The 19,029-nt window shown below is 41.5% G+C and overlaps 1 protein-coding gene across 1 annotated transcript in view; it reads left to right on the top strand.

The window, feature by feature from the left end:
• The first annotated feature begins 379 nt into the window (after nucleotides 1-379).
• Nucleotides 380-19,029, top strand: part of col28a1a (collagen, type XXVIII, alpha 1a) — a 30,035-nt gene continuing 11,385 nt past the window's right edge. The window contains exons 1-25 of the mRNA XM_084563881.1: nucleotides 380-550; nucleotides 1,511-2,070; nucleotides 2,268-2,288; nucleotides 2,440-2,499; nucleotides 4,117-4,170; nucleotides 4,268-4,312; nucleotides 6,365-6,391; nucleotides 6,598-6,642; nucleotides 6,761-6,805; nucleotides 9,770-9,823; nucleotides 9,904-9,972; nucleotides 10,081-10,149; nucleotides 10,741-10,809; nucleotides 10,913-10,981; nucleotides 11,065-11,133; nucleotides 11,224-11,292; nucleotides 13,436-13,504; nucleotides 13,613-13,684; nucleotides 15,553-15,621; nucleotides 15,921-15,992; nucleotides 17,234-17,302; nucleotides 18,131-18,199; nucleotides 18,416-18,484; nucleotides 18,597-18,665; nucleotides 18,850-18,918. Of these exons, the coding sequence (XP_084420007.1) occupies nucleotides 418-550; nucleotides 1,511-2,070; nucleotides 2,268-2,288; nucleotides 2,440-2,499; nucleotides 4,117-4,170; nucleotides 4,268-4,312; nucleotides 6,365-6,391; nucleotides 6,598-6,642; nucleotides 6,761-6,805; nucleotides 9,770-9,823; nucleotides 9,904-9,972; nucleotides 10,081-10,149; nucleotides 10,741-10,809; nucleotides 10,913-10,981; nucleotides 11,065-11,133; nucleotides 11,224-11,292; nucleotides 13,436-13,504; nucleotides 13,613-13,684; nucleotides 15,553-15,621; nucleotides 15,921-15,992; nucleotides 17,234-17,302; nucleotides 18,131-18,199; nucleotides 18,416-18,484; nucleotides 18,597-18,665; nucleotides 18,850-18,918 (2,085 nt within the window). The 5' untranslated portion in view covers nucleotides 380-417. The remainder of the gene's footprint in view (nucleotides 551-1,510; nucleotides 2,071-2,267; nucleotides 2,289-2,439; nucleotides 2,500-4,116; nucleotides 4,171-4,267; nucleotides 4,313-6,364; nucleotides 6,392-6,597; nucleotides 6,643-6,760; nucleotides 6,806-9,769; nucleotides 9,824-9,903; nucleotides 9,973-10,080; nucleotides 10,150-10,740; nucleotides 10,810-10,912; nucleotides 10,982-11,064; nucleotides 11,134-11,223; nucleotides 11,293-13,435; nucleotides 13,505-13,612; nucleotides 13,685-15,552; nucleotides 15,622-15,920; nucleotides 15,993-17,233; nucleotides 17,303-18,130; nucleotides 18,200-18,415; nucleotides 18,485-18,596; nucleotides 18,666-18,849; nucleotides 18,919-19,029) is intronic.

Below are 19,029 nucleotides of genomic sequence, written 5' to 3' on the forward strand. Positions count from 1 at the left end.
TGTGTCTATCATCAGAAGCAGCAATGAAAGGTGGTAATATTAGCAGTTATTCTCCTAGTGATAGTATTAACAGTAATGTCAGTCTTTCTTGTAGTTGTATCAGAATTAGTAGCAGTGATTGGTAAAAGCAGATCTGTGGTAAGGACCAAAAGCTGCTGGGTTTTAAGCTTTGCCCTCAGTTGTAACAGGTAGCACAAGGCTGAGAATATTATACAATACTTTACCATCATCATGGAAAAAGAATGAAATTCAACAGTTGCATGTGTGAGCAGTTGTCCCAGTCCTGTCTCCCTCTTGTGCTGATGCAAAATCACTGCATCTTTGCTACTCCACTAAGTGTAGATCTCATCAGTGGCTTAGTTTATCAGGACCATCGTAATACTGCTCTAATCTTCTCTGCTTTTTCCCCAGGCTTGGATGTTGCACTCAACGATGACACTGTGGCAGCTCATTAAGGTTTTGATTCTTCTATTGGCGCTGTCAGCCCCAACCAGATGCCACAGTAGGAGGAGGAAGGGTCAGAGAGATGTCACCGCTAACGAGGCAAAACGTAAGTGTTGTAGCTTTTTTTTAACTTGTTCAAAGGTTAAAAAAAAGAAAATGTCAATATCAGTGACCTTAAGGAGAAAAGGCACTGCCATAGTATAGAAACATCACTGAGTTGTATATACCAATCAGGCATAACATTATGACCACCTTCCTGATATTGTTTAGGTCTCCCTTGTGTCTTCAAAACAGTTGTGACTCATCTGTTGTTAGTGGGGGCCTTTGGGTCCTCCAACAGATACTTGATCAGTTTGGGATCTAGTGAATTTGGAGGCCAGGTCAACATCTTGTGCTGACCTGGCCTCTTCTTCATGTTTTTTGAGTTGTTCTTTTTGTTTGTGTGTGTGATTGTGTCAGGCTGCATCCTCCTGGGGATGGCTGCTGCCATGAAGGAGTGTCATTGCTATGGGGTGGGGGTGCCTGGTCTGGTCTAGGTGGGTGGTACATGTCTAAGTAACATCCACATGAATGCCAGGTCCAAAGGTTTCCCAGCAGAACATTGTATTGTCACAAGATGGTCAATGTTATTTACGTCACCTGTCAGCGACGAAGCAAATGTAATGTTATGCCTGGGTGTATGTGCAAGAAATCTTATGTTGTGTCAATGTGCATCTGATATACAGCTGCCAGCTCCAGCGCTGGTCAGTATCCAACATAGATGCCTACTTCATGTACTACTGGGAAGTTTCCTTGTGTGTATTGTTCATGTACGTGCTATGTCTGATCTGATGATAGGGGCAGGATAGAATCTACAAGATAGTAGATATTCAGTTCCAATCCAGTGCTGGATGGTAGACCAGTACAGTTTTTTTATGATCAGTTATTGCAGAAACAATGGAGCCTAATGTTTTCTGCAACCAGATCCTCTGACAGAAGTTACTTATAAGACTTCTGTATATCCATCCACTTCTTGACACCTGTTAGTCTTGATGCTGTAAGCCTTGATGTTCTTCTCCCTGTCTAGCCCTGATCTGTCCTGTGGAGATCATGTTCATCGTGGACAGTTCAGAGAAGGCCAAAGATCTGCTATTTCAACAACAAAAAGAGTTCGTTCTGCGCTTCAGCACCAAGGTCACGCAGCTCCAACCTGACGGCTGGCGCCTGCGTCTCCGCCTGGCCGCTCTGCAGTACAGCAGCACTGTGTTAGTGGAGCACAACTTCAAAGACTGGCAGGACCTGGATGTCTTCCAGAGCCGGGTCGCCTCAATGGATTTCATTGGCCATGGCACCTTTACCGCCTATGCCATCACCAACGCCACCAAGGTGTTCGACCGCGAGACGTCCCCCAGCAGCCTGAGGGTGATGCTGCTGATGACAGATGGGACGGATCACCCACGCAGCCCCAGTGCTGTGACAGCTGCTGCTGAGGCCAAACAGCACAACATCAGGGTGTTCACCATCCTGCTGTCCGGACTGCCCAGGGAGGGTAGTACAAAGCTGCGATCCATCGCCAGTGCCCCCCCACAGCACCATGTCCTAAGCCTCAACGACAACCAGCTGGATAAGAGACTCTTCAGTGAACTGGTCAGTAATGTTAGTCTGCTGTATCACTGGCAAAAGAGAGCTTTCTTGTCACCTAAGAATTACTCTGAGGGTTTCAAGCTTTTGGTTCTGTGAAATAACTTGCAATAGAACTAATATTGAACAGAGATTTTTAAAGCTTTCATGCTAAACTCCACAGGCTACCTTTTAAATCACTTTTGTTTCTTTTCCTCTTTCAGAACACAATTGTTAAAACTGGGGTAAGTGCATTAATGATTTTTATGATTACTGTATGTTGTACTTTAGTGTTGTTTTTATTGGTGTTGGCAGGCACAGTAGAAAAACTGAGTTGGTCTAAAAAATAAATATTATATTACATTTTTCTTCCCCTCCCCCATGTCCTTATTTCAGTGCCCACAGCCAAAGACCTGTCTCTGCGAGCAGGGTGAGAAAGGTCGCGCTGGAAGCCCAGTAAGTCTGATGTAATATAGTTGTTAAGGGTGGTGTCCATACCATGGTATTTGCTAGTGGGTACCAATGTAATGATTCCATGAGTTTCCATACCAAATACAATCTCGAAAATGTATTTCACCACAATTAGTTCTGAACAGTAGCTATGATATGGATGCAAGACACTCAGGAACGAGGCTGCATGACAAAACAAAAGAGGACTTGATGTACTCAAGGCCTGAACAAAAAGCACTGCAGTGTCAAACTTGTGTCCAACACATGGCGTGATTCAACATAGAGGGAAACAGGAGAAATACTACAGGAGAAATACACGGAACAGGAGACACTGGAAGGAACACTTGAAAGGAAACAGCTGGGGAAGTGACAAAACCAAGGCAGAGACAGGATTATATACAGGTATTATATACAGGTAATGGGGTAACAGGATGCAGATGATCCTAATGAGGGAAGGAGCATGAAGACTAAATATAAAAGGCAGGATATGTTGACTAAATACAAATGAGAGTAAGTTCAATCTCAAACTAAATCAGGAAGCACAATAAAAACTAAACTGGATGACAAAAAATCTCTAAAACTATATTCTGACAGAACTTAAAAATTCCAAAACTTCATATCATGATATTGTTATTGATAATAAATATTAATAAATAAATAAAAATACCCCATTGGTTGCAATAGCCTATTGTCTGGACCAAACAGAAGTACAAAAGCGTATTTGTTTGCACATCATTTAGCAGTAAGACAGTCAACATGAAAAAGGTACAAGTAGGCCTGATGTAGACGCGCCTAAAAGATTTATTGCTAACTTCAGTAACACCAGAAACAGGACAAAACAACCCCAACTCAAGGTCAGTCTTCTAGAGTTTTCTTTAGCTTTATAATCATCTATCATCTTGGGTTGGGATTTTTCAGTTAATATAGTTCAAGGTGCTCTTACCCAGCGCTATTATCATCCTCTTGGATCCGAGAATATCTGTATTAAATGTCCCAGATGATCTGGCGAACAGTTGCTTTGCATTAAAGTTTTAGATGAATGGAGACACCAATTGACCGCTCTCACCACCTTTGCACTGAAAGGATTCATGAATTACTAAACTAGGTACATAATACAATTTCTGTACTAGCTTTCTGCCCAGCTGTGGTTGTGTCTGCTGGCTTCAGGTTGACAGCCATTTCCTCAGCCACACAGAGGCTAGTAAGCCTCACACAGTGACTTGTTATCCCTACATAGCCAGGCATTCTCTCAGCTTCAGCACCCGGCCTGGCGGCCTCCACCTGCAGGTGTGTCTGGCCTGTTTCCAAAGCACCACAGGGTAAGACTAGAGGATGTTTCTCACAATGCAAGTGTAGCAGGTGGCGAGAGGGCTGTTTTTACAGGCAGCACTACTGAAGGGAGGCCCTCTGAAAGAAGCAAAGGTCAAGGATAGAGGATTAGACATGAGCAAACACACAGGCCGTGATGATCTGAGAACCTGCTCCACTGAGGTCCAGGTTTGTGTTGGACAAGGGGTTACAGACAGGTCGCACTGAGAATGCCCTACGTCATTGCCCAGTCCAAACTGAAAAGGGGCCCAAATATTCTCATTCTGCACAATTTATCCCTTCACTTTCATCTAGGGGAAGCCAGGCGAGCCGGGGTCTGACGGAGTTCCAGGTCCAAAGGGATCTCGTGTATGTGTCTATTGTTTTCATAATCCAGCTTTGGTGACAAAAAGAATCCCCGACGTGTTGTTTGATATGCTGTTTTGTCTGGGCTCGGTCACTGTAGGGGGAACCTGGCATTAATGGACGTCCAGGACTGGAAGGCCTTGTGGTAATTATCAAATATTTTCCTCCGCCCTCTCTTGTCATGGCTAGACTGTTTTCATGCACCATTTTGATTCGAATACTCTATATATTCCATTTTGACATGCATAAATCATATTGAACTTTTTTATAACACCTTTTTTTACTGTATTTTTTAAGGTTTTTCTTTCAGATTGATCAACTCAGGTTTCAGCTTTTACACTTAAAAGAAATACTGTGTGTTCTGGACCCAAGAAGCGATTAGCGTAGCTTAGCATAATGACTGAAAATTGGGGAACACAGCCACTTAGGTTGACTCCTATCCAAAAAAATACGTATCTAAAGCTTACTAATTAGCAGAATGTAACTCTTCTGTTTGATCTGTGCACAGAGATATGTATGTCAGCATCTGTTGCTGAAAATTCTTGCACGTCTATAAACTGGCAATTGGTACAACAGTGAGGTATTCACGTTTGGTCAGACAATCATCCATCCAACCATCAGATGGTTAACTGGATTCCAGAAGCATGTAGCTTGGCTTAGCAAAACCGAAAGCAGAGGAAATCTTTGTTAGGCTGGCTCACTCGTTCAAAAATACTACTACTGCAGCTACTACAGCTACGGCTAATTAGCACATTTAGAACTCCTCTGTTTAAGCGGTACACAAAGAAATGTAAAAAGTGTTATGTGTTGGCAGCTACATGTATGTCTTATTTGCTCAGTGGTTCTGTGTCTGCAGCCGTAGCACAAGTTGCCCAGTACAACAGGTTAGCACATGCTTTGTTATGTTTTAAGTCTATATGCAGGTGTAATATTCCCGCTTACAGTCTTAATGATTAGTTTGGTTAAACACATCTGCAGTGTTGGGTTCAATGTACCGGAGCGATGTTGATATAGCAGTGTTCAGTGAAGAAGGAATAGTAATAACAAAAATAACAGATGTGTTCTTAAGACTTTGTCTCACCTGTCTCCCTATAAAAACAAATCTCTTGCAGGCAATGGGAAGTATACTGGTTAAACCGTCTTAACAGAATAAACAGATTAAACATAACTTGGATTACAGACTGAAACCTTAATGACATAGACTTTGTCTGTTCACTTTTTTTCTAATCCTCTATATATACCGTATGTATACTAAACGCCTAGAGCATCAAATAGTAATTGGAGCTGTATAGGCGTCTCCAAAGCAAGGGAGTTGTGCACATTCACACATGATTCTTGTTAATAAATCATCACCAATGTGGAGGACTGGATGTAACAACGTATAAGACTGTGGACTTTTCTTCTCACAGTGTATACACCGATCAATCATAGCATTATGACCACTGACAGGTGAGGGAAATAACATAGACCATCTTGTGACAATCCAGTGTAATGCTGGGAAACTTTTGGACCTGGCATTCATGTGGATGTTACTTAGACATGTACCACCCACCTAGACCAGACCAGGCTCCACCACCTCATAGCAATGACACTCCTTGATGGCAGCAGGATGCAGCGTGACACAGGCACACACACAAAAACGGTTTAGGAACAACTAAAAAAACATGAAGAACAGCACAAGGTGTTGACGTGGCCTCCAAATTCACATTCAGTGAAGGCCGCCACTAACAACACTGTGTTGCCAGACACCGCAGGACACCCTCAGAAGGCCCATGTCCATTCTCTGATGAGGTACAACTGTTTTGGAGGCACAAGGGAGACTTACACAATATTAGGAAGGTGGTCATAATGTTATGCCCGAGTTAAATCATGACTTCCATCACAGCTTTGTATTTGTTATTTAGAGATTATTCTGTTTCACAGGCTCACACCTAGATATTTGACTTCATTATTTCCATGGGCACTTCCCATAACTACACAGATGTCATTGTTTAGGAAGCCATATCAAGTCAGAACATGACTCGACTATCAGTCTACCTCATACACATACTGAGTCTATGTTTTGAATTCAACATTTAGTACAAGATTAGTCTGATTTGTCTTGTGCTCCCATCACATACTCTTTTCATATTGGCTGGTTGTAACATGATGTTTGCTGGAGAATCAACTGTCTAATGGGTAATGTACCTTTCTATAGGGACGACCTGGCTTCAAAGGGGAAAAGGTATGTTTTATTATGATGATGATGCCTCAGTAATTTGTGTATATGAAGTCACATGCATGCACACACATTGCCTGTTGACCTAGCTTTAGTACAGGAGAGCCACTGGGCTTCAGTGTCAGACAGTTTCACTTGGCTCAGTGCCCAGATCAGAAACACGTTAATGCCGGGCTTCCCCTACCTGCATGCTCACTGCTTGTATTTTCCAGGGAGAACTGGGTGAATGTGGAGCCGATGGTAAAAAGGGAGAACAAGTAAGCTTCTGTGATTACTTTTTTATTATTATTATTGATTCAGTTCCCATGTTGATGATTTACTGCTGCAAAGTTCCGCATATAAAAATGGTGATATTGTATTATTTCCTTTTCACAGGGTGTGGATGGACTTCCTGGACCTCGAGGCGCCAGAGGAGAGCAGGTGTGGTTTGTAACATTTTACCCCATTAAACCGTCCGCTGATTTGCATCCACGGCAACGGAGTATGAAAATTACCTTCAGGTCAGTAGTTCAAGTTGTTCAGAATTGACAGAGCTTGGCAGAGCTTTACATCTCCAGGACACCAAGAATGGAAAGAAAACCCAAACCCACTTTAATTTTCTTTTCTTTACTCCATACTGCTATCATACGATATGTTGGTTAAATATTTAGCTTTATTTTTTTTTTTAAAAAAAACATCCTTAAATTTAGTCAGTAAACCTCCATATCTGTAAGACCAAACTGAACCACCATGACCTCTATAGATCAGAGACACAAATATTCTCATTGGGTGCAATATAAATTAAGCAATTACGCATTAACATTAGTATCAATGCACTACTGCACTGTGGCCTCTTCAGTGAATTTGCCATACTCTGCATCATTTGAAAAATAGCATGGGGTAGCATGGACCAATACGTGGGACCTTCCATATTAGACCATCACGAGGCCGAACAAAATCAAAATTTCAGTGTTGTTTCAACATTTCTTCCATAAACCTATACTCACTGAATATATCTGCCAGCACGCGCTGGACTTGTTCCAGCTGGTAACTCAACCTAAAACCCCATCCTGGCTTGTAGACAGACGTATCTCCTCCCCTCCCAGTTGTTATGCCAGCGCCAACCGTGTCCTAACTCAAGCTCTGTACCTAACACATGTCAGATGTGTGATTACTACTCTTATTAAAAATGCAAATATGCTGAAAACCTCCCTTAATAAATGGCCGTCAATGTGCGTATCATTATCTGAGGTAGTAGAATGGAATCTCCGTGTTTTAGGCAGACAAAACAGACACGCTTGGTGTGTGTGGTCAGATTGAAAGATTCCTGTGTCCCCTCACATCCATTTTGAAACAATCAGTTCTGCAGCCAAAGCCACACACAGGAGTCCATCTCCTGCTCTGCACTTGTGGAATGTGAGCTGTAGATTAGGCCTTAACCCTCCCCTAGTGTAACCTTTTTAAAGCAGGGAATCCAAGCTTGCAATGTTTGGTTGTAGTCTTTGAGCAGACGTTGTCCCAGAGGATTAGGATTTGGGCACATATTATCTATTCCCTCTCTCCTTAAATGCCTTTTGCCCCCTTCAGCATCAGTAGAACAACAGCCGCCATTGCCAGAGTGCCATTTGGTTTCACGTCTTTCTGATCTGTCTCCAGTTCCCATGAAATGTACCTTCACACACCGCCTGAGGTTTATTCAGCACTTTAATAGTTTAGGTACAAAGAGTAGCAAATTATGAATTTATGCCTGTTTACACCAGCAGGAGTTTTCCTGTAATGTTACCTGCTGGAAGGGCAAAAGGTCAATAATGATGATCTTAGCTAATAATTAAAAGTTGCATAAATAGAGAATGAATAAAGTCAGCTCAGGCCTTTCTGTGTGGATGTTCTCCTTGGATTTCTCCAGGTTCTCCGGCTAGTTCCAAGACATTTCCAGTTAGTTCCAAGTTGGCCGTAAGTGTGCATGTGAGTGTGAATGGTTGTTTGGTTCTGCGAGGAATTTGCAATATGCGAAAATTACACTGAAGACATTAACTGCAATTTTCAATAAAAGTTTATGCAATTCCTAATTTATCCACTAGGGGTCACACTGTTTCGGTGAGAGTAGCGACATAACATAACGCTGAGACCCAAAACTGAACAGCAGGTGGCAGCAGTGTGCCATAATTGCACAAATTTTTCTTATTTTCTTCTGTTTTGTAAAACAATAGTTTAATAAATGTAAACATTTTCATAATATGCTTTCACTTCTTTGCACTGAAACAAAGGATAAACTTGTCATTATTTATAGGTTATTATGCTATTTTGTCACTGCTCCGGCCCCCATGAGATCAAATTGGGCTGTATGTGACCCTTGAACTAAAGTTTGACACCCCTGCCATAATAGATAATGGATGGTTGGAATGGATAACAGAACAAGTTCAATGTTTGTTGAACATGACATTAGGGTATATCATGCAAAATCATTGTATCAACCATCCTAATGTATTTTAAAGCTCAAGCACAAATATTAAAGCACTCATCACAATGAATATTCATAATGGATGACTGAGTTGGCGATACTGAATTGCAACAACAATAACAACAAAACTGATTAAAGCCCTTGTAATTCTGACACAGTGACAGTGACAGTTACGTAACACATAATACTTTGTCTAGGTTTGCTTGTTTCATTCTTGATGTAGAGTTTCATTTCTCCTTCAGTCCCAGGAAAGAATTTGTGTTGCAGATGTTAGGCAGATCCTTCTCAGATTCCAGCAGAGGGCAGACACAGCTCACTTGCCCGGACAGGCACTTTCATCCCCATGTTTTTTGCAAAAATCAGTTGCATGATAAATGTGATCCACATTAGCCTAAGGGTTGTTGTCCACGTGTTGAGCAGGACAACTGCTTTAGAATCAAAACATATATGCATATAAAAACATACAGTACAACCAAGATGAAGGTGTGCAATAAATAATGAGGATATTTCTGCTCCATCAGATTTGATCTTTTTTTATCGGTCGATTGTGGACACATGCGTTTGTGGAGTATTCTTTTAACACTATTTTTAACACTAACAACAATGGCATAATGCATTTTGTTGTGAATGGGCTCAGTAAGATCTGTATAGTTGTTCTACATGGTTATTCATTATCAGTGTGTCTTTTATAAGTGTTCAACTCCACATGACCCCCTTTGTCAGTGGGAAGCCAGCGAGGAATCACATCCTCCTCAGGTCAACATAGGGAGCTATTACTGACTTAAATGTCTCTCTGTTTTGTAAATCTCAAACGAAAGAGATACTCATTTAATCATTGTTGAGTTTTGATTGTGTATTTCAAAATCCTCCTAAATGCCTCTTATGCATCGAGCCAAACCTTGTTTACATATACTTGCCCTTTTTCGAATTTGTTCTTGTGTCAGGGAGCCAGAGGGGAACCTGGTGACCAAGGCCCAGAGGGGCCACCTGGACCCAAAGTAAGAAAACTCAAATCTCAGCTTGTTCACAAGTTAAAGCTATGGGCAAGTTTTTAAGCGTGCATCCCTTCCCCTAAAAGGGCGACCGAGGACCAAGGGGTGCGCCTGGACCTCAGGGAGATTATGGTACTGGGTACCCTGGTCCTAAGGTAACTTTCAGTATAGTACTGTATGAGGTTAAATCAGTTAAAACATATTCTTACTAGCATATCTGGGTGAATGCTCCTCTGTTTATCTCTGTCTGTAAAATCTTTCAGGGGGACAAGGGGAATCAAGGAAGACCAGGACCACCCGGGCAAATGGGTATTGGTGAACCAGGGATCCCTGTGAGTTGACAGCACTAAAGCCAGATTTGTGGTTCTGCGTCAGATCTGACAAGCACACACTTCACTCTCCTTCTGGCTCCTACACACCATCTACTCAGTGTCTTGTCATTATTTGTTGGGCGTTGTTCAACATTTATCAGATTCAACTGCAACACAAGCTTTTCATTATCACTTGTCACAGACAAAGCCAGGGCAGCTGACATGTCGTGACTAACCTTTTTGCTGCGTAATTACAGAACAATACTGACACGCCATAGCGCACACAGTATAAATGCATCCAGTTTTCCACGTCTGGCATCAGCAGGTGCCACTCTTTGCAGCAAAATCTCCTCTTTAGTTGACACGGACATTTGTCTTCCTGAATTTACCTGATCATTTCTAAAGCAATTTTCATAACTCCATAACTAGTTATGAAGTTTAAAATCAGAATTTGACTTTCTGGGCAACATGAATAATAAAATTAGTTTGTATTTTTGTTTTTGAATTGGATCAACTGCGATCTACCTATAGTATATGTCTTAATCCCACAAAAAGGTAGGTTAGAAATCTCTTTTGCAGTTCAACAGTTTATTTATTGTTTTTGTATGTTAGGGTCCACCAGGGCCTTCAGGACTTCAAGGGTCTCCAGGGTTTCCAGGAGAGGGTCTCCAAGGACCCAAGGTATGTTCCTGGACATGACTGTTTGCCAGAATGTATTATTATTATCATTAATAATAATAATAGGTTATGGCTCCACGGTTTGACCTCACTGTGTTTCTTGCAGGGTGACAGGGGATACGACGGTCCCAAAGGCAGTCGTGGACCACCAGGAATTGGGCTCAAAGGTGATAAGGTAGGTTTACATGGGCCTGGGATTGCTGTGAAGCTGTGCTGTAAAGATTTAACTGTCTAACCTCTCACTTGTCTGACCCTAAGGGAAACACAGGAGACCCTGGGCTTCCAGGTTTGGAGGGTTTGCCAGGGGCAGGAGTTCAAGGAGAAAAGGCAAGGCCGATGAAAATGTCAGGGATTTGCTTCTTCTGTTTGTAATTTATTTGTGTACACTTAAATTCAGATTTTTCTCACTGGCTGTAGGGTGACCTAGGGCTACCGGGTCCTTCTGGTCCCAGAGGACCTCCCGGACTAGGAATAGTTGGACCAAAGGTAAGTAGCAGAGTGCTACTGGAAAGTTGATGCTTTTGCATTAGAGATCAAACTGAATTTTTGACTGAAATCATTCAGTTTTCAAAGTTTATTAAAGTAAGATTCACAAAATAATTTCAAGTGACACAAAGTTAATTTTATGAGTTAGAGAAACACAAGTCAATTTTACAATAGATTTCACTTCACATAATCCTTTTTGCATTTATTTATTTAAATTAAACTAACTTGAAGTTAGATCAGCTCCAAACTGCCAGGCAGCGTATGGTGCTTGGTATAATTCTTTGGTGAAAGTGCTTACACTTTCACAAATAACATTATTCATATCAAATGCAAAAACATGGGGGTTACAAGCTGTAAGCATTATGGGAAACATTTTCGATATTGCTTTGTTTTACTGCACTGAGCAGGAACACTTCACATCCAACAGTGACATTAGAAAGTACTGCATATCAGTATACTAAAAGTACTGCAATCTCAAATAGTTTCTACCATGTGGATGAACACATGGTGTAGGTCACTGGCACTGTGATATGGTCATTTTTATATAGAAGACCCGCTGAGAAGCTTTTTGTGGATGAAATAATAAGGCTGGATTGGTGAATTCAGCAAATTAAATACTGACAAAGTCAGGGTATCATTCTGATGCTAAAACTGTGTAAAAATCCAATGCTAGCAACGGCCCTGTGATCAATGATTTCCCATATCGTTCATTAAAGATAACACAGGCACAGGCATAATGATGGTCGTACTGTTTGACACATCCACACAATACAAAATGACATCTCAAAACACTCCATGTCTTATGATTTAATGGCAGCTGTGGCTCAGTAATTAGAGCAGGTTGTCTGCTAACCAGACGGTTGGCGGTTGCCTTCAGTGCCTGGCACTGGTGTGTGAATTTGTGTAAATATTTGGGTATGTAGATGTGTCAAAGTGACTAAAGCAATTTTAGTATCAATATAATAGATAAGGGTTAATGCAAGTCTAAGGAATAAAAAGTTAACAACCTTGTTCATACAGTGAGACTGATCCACTGCCAAAAGGACCTGTTTAAGACTTAACACCTCAACATCCCATCTTCCAGACCCATCGAGACTTATGGGTAACTTAGATGCAAAATGTAAATCAGTGCGAAACGCATTACAAGTGCATCGGCCAGTGTAGGGAAATCCATAACTATGTTTCCCTCAAGCACAACAACAATCCTCTCTGGGCAGAAGAACATGGCATCTGTTGGGTTGACACTGATTAATAGGACCTGTTTGTCACTGATGTATGGTTCATCAGACTTCGCCACCTTAAGACAAGAAGAGATATTAGTCCCACAGAGCACATATGTAGTTTTAAGGGTTGATGTTTATTATTAACTCAACACAGATCTGCAAAAATGCAAATGAGAGTTTAAGCCCGAGTGTAAGAACACACTATATGTGCTACACAACATATTGCACAACGAAATGTTTTGAACTACGACCGCCGAAGACTGTCAGATTCTTACATTACGGAAGGAAGTAGGAAGTAGTTGTAACAGACTATACTGCTTTTCACTTTGGCAGCAAGGCGAAAACAAATACAATAGACAGAAGCTCTCATAAACCCTGTAGCTACAAGGTTTATAACAGGGTCAGGAAGCTATTTGTTTTGATCTTCAACAGTAACACTTTGGGAAATGCCATATGTGATAGCGCTGTTTTCCACAGAACCCACATTTTATAGATACCTCCACCTTCATAAATGTTAAAAGTTCACTGTATTCAAGTTACTATGAAAAAATGGATGCATCCGACAAGACAGATGTTAGAGCTAAGAGTCTAAATCTAAAAACACTAGTCAATTTTTGCATTTAGTGGGGAACGTAGCTCAAATCCCGTTTACTTTCCAGATGTTCAGTACAAAACAAAGCAAAAAATAATGTAACACAGCAGTAAAATATGGTGGTAAATAAACAGATAACTCACCAGGTTGGTACGGCCAAAGAGAAAATCAATACAACAGTGGTCAGTTAACACTTACTCAGTTACTTTAAGTATCTAATCTGTGTCCGGTATTTTCCTCACAACATTGAGCATTTTTAAGTCCACCTTTCAGTCATAGGCCATCTGAAGTGGACATAGGTCATCTGATGTGACTTTTTGTTTCCCAGGGTGACCAAGGTTTCCCTGGAGAACCTGGACCTCAAGGAGAAAGGGGCGTAGGTGAACCAGGAGCAAAGGTAAGACAGCACAACTCATCGTAATTAAAGTCATGTTCGGGAGATTGACCAACAGGGCCAGATGGGTTGCAGCGGAGGGATGGAGTTGACGTGTGAGCGTTTTTTCAGGGAGAGCCAGGACCTGATGGGGCTGCTGGAATACCTGGCATTCCTGGAGAAGATGGAAATGTCGGACCTGAGGTGAGTGTAGAGGTCTGAGGACGGGGCTAGACTTCAGTCGAAGTCAAAGGTCACATTTACAAAATATAATCTGGCAGTCTGGATGGAGTGTAGGTATAATGTCATTATAATAATAATAAATACAAAATTTCTGAAAAAGATCTGAAATCTCACTTGAGCCTAACTGCAAGCAACTGTGTTACTTAATGTAAATAGGCCTGAGGTGTTTTACATTTTGCTGTAAGTCCCTCCTTATGTTGGATTTCTTTTGGATTTGGATTCTATAGAGCCTCTTCGTTAGTTTCTGGTTGATGTTCAGGCTTCTATTTTGAAAGTGAACTGAAATAATTATGTCCACAGTATCTTCTGGCTCTCGGTTAGGGTCATACTGATGCATTCACACCAGCAGTGAGAGAGTGACAGGCTACAACACTTTTTTCAGTGGAAGCCGCTGATATGAAGCGACAAGCTGACGCCCGTCACTGTCATTCCACCCAACCTGAAAGTTGAGCTGGCTTCAAAAAATTTGTCTGATGCCAAGTCAAACGATCAACCATGCAAGTAATGCCTGTTCCCAACCCTACGCTTGTCATGTATGTACTAGGGGTTGTGCTACTTCGACTGTTGTGTGGTGAAAGTTAAGTCACTAATAAAAACACAGTAGAAAGTAATGCTTTGCAACAATGAAATCTATATTCTTGACCTGAATACATCTGCTGAGAACAGACAGCTCATGTGCTACATACTGTGTGATGCAGATATGTATGGCCTGTGTAAAAACAGGCAGCAACTCAGCACCATCAGTGGCATTTAATAGTACTCCACAGCATGTTGTAAGAAGGGATAGTGTAGCTGGGTTTAAATAAAACAAATAAAAATAAAAAAATGCAGTATTTCCTGAAGCCTTCTCCGTGTATAGCAGCCAAAGGTCTCATAACTTTGACAATAAAATTCACCAGCAAATTGTTGATGTGCAGCCTCCTTCTCTCTGTTACCGCAGGGCGTTTGATGAAGTTGTTAAATGACTGGCGCTGTGCTTGTACTGCAGTCGTACTTGTAATTCAGGACCGACTCACATAGAGATGCAAATCTTGGGACAAAAAAATACATGGAAGTCAGTGAGAGGAGAGGTGGGCGCACTTCTTACTCAGAGGCTGTTTACTGCAAAACTGTCAGAATCGCAGAGTCACACTGAGTGAAAGACAAAAATGCCTAGGTTTGAATCTACTTTTTATGTATGTACATGGGAAATTTCAGGCATGAAAGAAGGTTTTGGAACAATTCCAAAACCTCAATTAAAGCATAAACTGGAATTGCAGCTTTGACTGAAAGGCATCGAGACACGGTTTTCAGTAAAGTTTAATCTTGGGACTTGCCCCACAGTCATTCATTTCCCCATTTTTCCTGCACAGTTCAGCGTATCGCTTAGAAATGTCAAAGCACACTATTCCACATCAAGGCGCATGTTTTGACATTCTCAAAACTATGGCATGGCCTACGCGACAAAATTTACACTGGAGGAAAAACTATGACAACAAGTAATATGCAATAGCCACATTTACTGTCCTCCCTTCTTCTCCTTTTTTTTTTTCTTTTTTTTATGAGGAAATTTCCATCTTGCACTTTCTTTCCTCCTTACCCTATCCGCCCTCGGTTCCCTTTTCTCATGTCCTGTGCAGACGCACGGCTGGTGAAGTGTTTTGTGGATTGGTCCTGATCAGGGCAGTGTGTAAATACTGCATTTTTAATCACACACGCCAAAATGCACAGCTAGTGCGTCAAGAGGAAATATTTGCTGAATCTGACCAGAAAACGTTAATTGGGTTAGAATGGCTTACAGTATACGTATTATATCCTGCTGATGCATTTTCATTTATTGTTTAATTTAGGGAGAAATGGGATTGTCAGGTCCGCGGGGCCCAGAGGGAGCACCGGGCAAAGGAATACCTGGAGACAAGGTAATATTTAATCACCCGCAATGCAGCTGCTGAACAAGTATTCCACTCTTCTCGTTAAGAAGGTGTCCTTCTGACTAAAGCATGTGTGACAATGTCTCTTTGTTTTATGTACCTGTGCATGGTTTTTTTTTTCGTACGTCTGGTTTAGGTAAATATTGACCTTTGTGCACTGAAGGTGAACACCTTCAGTTACTGTACTTGGTATTTACATTTCACAGGAGCGATATTAATGAGCCTTTTTTATTATTACTCGAGTTACTGATGACACGTGCTGTCCATGTGTGTGTGCTCCTTCACAGGGAGACAGAGGGGACCGGGGCCCGAGGGGGCTTTCAGGATCTCCAGGCCCAGTCGGACCTGCTGGAGCTAAGGTATGTTAAATGCAGGTTATCCCTACGGGTTCACATGTTACAAAGACAGCAGATTAATTGCACGTAGCAGTGTCAACATTTAAAGTCCACAATAAAGATAAGCAACACTGAGGATAACAATTTAGCCATTTTGACCTCAGTCTGGATAACGCTGTAGGAGTTTTAGAAAAAAATAGTTTTATTGCTTAAAAAAGCGGTGAATTATTTATTGTCTGTGGTGTCCCATATAACATGCCAAACAAAGATTTTTGGTACCCGTACAGCATATGTATTGGAGAAAAATCACTCTTTTCAGGACAATTTGAATGCAGTGGAAATAGTCCTCATCTCCATGTCTGTTTTTTTCCACTTGCAAATGAAATGTAAAAATTGAAAAACCCACAGTGACATCAACTGTATCTTGTTTGTCTGTCTGTGTGTCATGGCTCTGTTATCCTGTTTAAAGTTGTCATGAATATCCGGAAATAGCTCCCAGAAACTGCTGCAATAATTGCACAAGAAGCACTCGCCTTAAAATAACAGATGACAAACACTGTTACAGATGACATACAAAATATAATGCAGCAGTCTTTTTTCCCCAGAGGCGGTAAGGGGAATATGTGACACTTTAACACGGTACCACTGATGCTTTAACTGGCTAAAAAAGTCTGCACTGCATTAGAAAGTTTGACAAAATGTTACTTTGAATAAAAGTTATGTGCACTTGATGCTCATTGTGATGGATTCAAAAAGCAGAAGCAACATTTCAATAGTCTGCCAACTGATTATCATGGCACACTGAACTTACTGGACAGAAATAATACCTAGCACGATGGGAAAATACATATTCTGACATGGTTTGAGTAATGGTTATCATTTTTAGCGATGACCATAGGTTACTTCTATAGCTTAACAACTACTTGATACCACCCCCTAGATTTGTAATAATTTGATGGAATGCAGCGTTTGTATCTGCCTGTGGAGAGAAACAATTAAATCCTACATAAAGCCAGTATCACTGAGAGGCAGAGCAGCGGAACAGTCTCAAACCATTATCCTTCCTGCTATAGCTCCTCCTTAACTCCTACTCCTTAGCTCGTGGGACACCACTGTGTGATAGTGCCTTCGAACACCAGTTTACACGCTCAGCTGCGGCGCATTACACACTGTAATAAGTGCTTTTAATACATGCAAGTGTCCAGTGGGTCCGGTTACAAGCTACCGTGCTCCTGACTGCAAGTTTGTTCTGCTCTTTTGCTCAGGGAGAGCCGGGAATCACTGGAATGATGGGCCTACCCGGAACTGCTGGCCGCGGGTTACCAGGACCCAAGGTGAAGATACTCAGTAAATCGTTCTTACAAAAACACTCATACTAAAAGTGGCAAGCTTAGCCGTTCTAATCTGCAATAATCAGTCATCTGTAAAAGGTAAATTCTACCAAAGGTCATTTTTCTTATTAGTTATAATCACAGTCTACCTCAACACTTCCTGTCAGACCTCGATGTTGTGTAATCACCATCGTTGTGTGTGTGTAAGCCCAGTGAAAGTAAATGAATGTCCCCACCCTCTGTGAGTAAAATGCGTGAAGCAGGGATTCCAGCGCTGGTTGTTTTCTGGCAGGCTCCCTTCAGGAGACCGACAAAAATAAGACTCAGGAGATACAGTAAAACAGGTTCTCCTTTACAAATTCCGTACCCAGCTCATCAACACACTCATCTACTTTATTTTCCGATTCAAATCTGAACCACAAATCCATGACTGTTGCCAAGGAAGGATGAAATCAGATTACTGTCAAAACAAAAACAAGACACATCCCATAGCAATGACACTCCTTGTTGGCAGCAGCCATCCCCAGCAGGATGCAGCCTGACACAGACACACACACAAAAACGCTTTAGGAACAACTCAAAAAACATGAAGAACAGCACAAGGTGTTGACTCTCTTTATGATGTGATGGAGTTGTGATGATGAGCTGCCTGAGTTTAACTCTGTATGCAATATTTTAAATTGTGCTCTGTTTTTATATATACTTAAATTCAAACATCAGTATATATGAGCTAAATCACAACCCTCAGAATGTATTCCAGCTCTCATGTAGCACACCTGTCCAAGAACAAACCTGACCAGACGTAGTGGTAGTGACTTGTGTAATTAACAGGGTGATCCCGGATTTGTGGGGCCGGCTGGACCTGTTGGAGAACCTGGAGTAGGAATCATCGGGCCAAAGGTAACGTAATCATGTAATTAGTTAACCGTCCAAAGTCATGGTATGTTCCCATGTAAACGTGACTTTTAGCAGTACTCTTCTAGTTAGTCAGTTTATTTATAATCTCCACTCTGTCAGCATTTGAGTGTGTTCCAGCTCTAGTGTCAGTATATTCAAGCAAAACAATCTAAGAGAAGATAAATCGGATTCTGATAGACCTCTTCCTTCCTTGTTAAGGGAAACAGAGGAAATGCAGGACCTGCAGGGCCTCCGGGGGTTAAGGGGGAGGGCATGCCCGGACCACAGGTAAGAGGAGCGCACAGTGAGTGAAAACTGAATGACTCTTGTATACATTACAAAAAAAAAAAAAAAAAAAATTGATGTGTTTGTAAATGAACATATTTTCACTGACCATTAGGGTCTGCCTGGCTTACCAGGAGTGCAAGGAGAGATGGGATCCGAAGGGAAAGGACTACCTGGACCCAAGGTGAGGGCTGTTTTATAAATTTGTTAAGTGCAGGAAAGTCCTGAGATAGATGTGTGCTGAGGCAAGTGGGACGTGACTTACCGAAGTCGGAAAAGACCGAAACTTGATGACGTGATGAAACAAAATGAAAAGGAAGTAGAAAATCATTTTCGTCTAAGTTTGTCTTGTTTGTTTTATGTGTCAGGGTGACAGAGGCTTGCCAGGTGCCCCAGGGCCATCAGGTCCTCCTGGAACAGGACTTTATGGACCAAAGGTCGGTCTGTGCACACACACATGTTGAGGCAATTAAAACGATTTCTGTTTGCTCTTTCTCAATCTTTACAAAGAATTCCGACTGCTTCTCACAATAATTAAATGCTCTGTT

Source organism: Chelon labrosus (genome assembly GCF_963514085.1).
Source record: "Chelon labrosus genome assembly, chromosome: 16".
NCBI classification, from domain to species: Eukaryota; Metazoa; Chordata; class Actinopteri; order Mugiliformes; family Mugilidae; genus Chelon; species Chelon labrosus.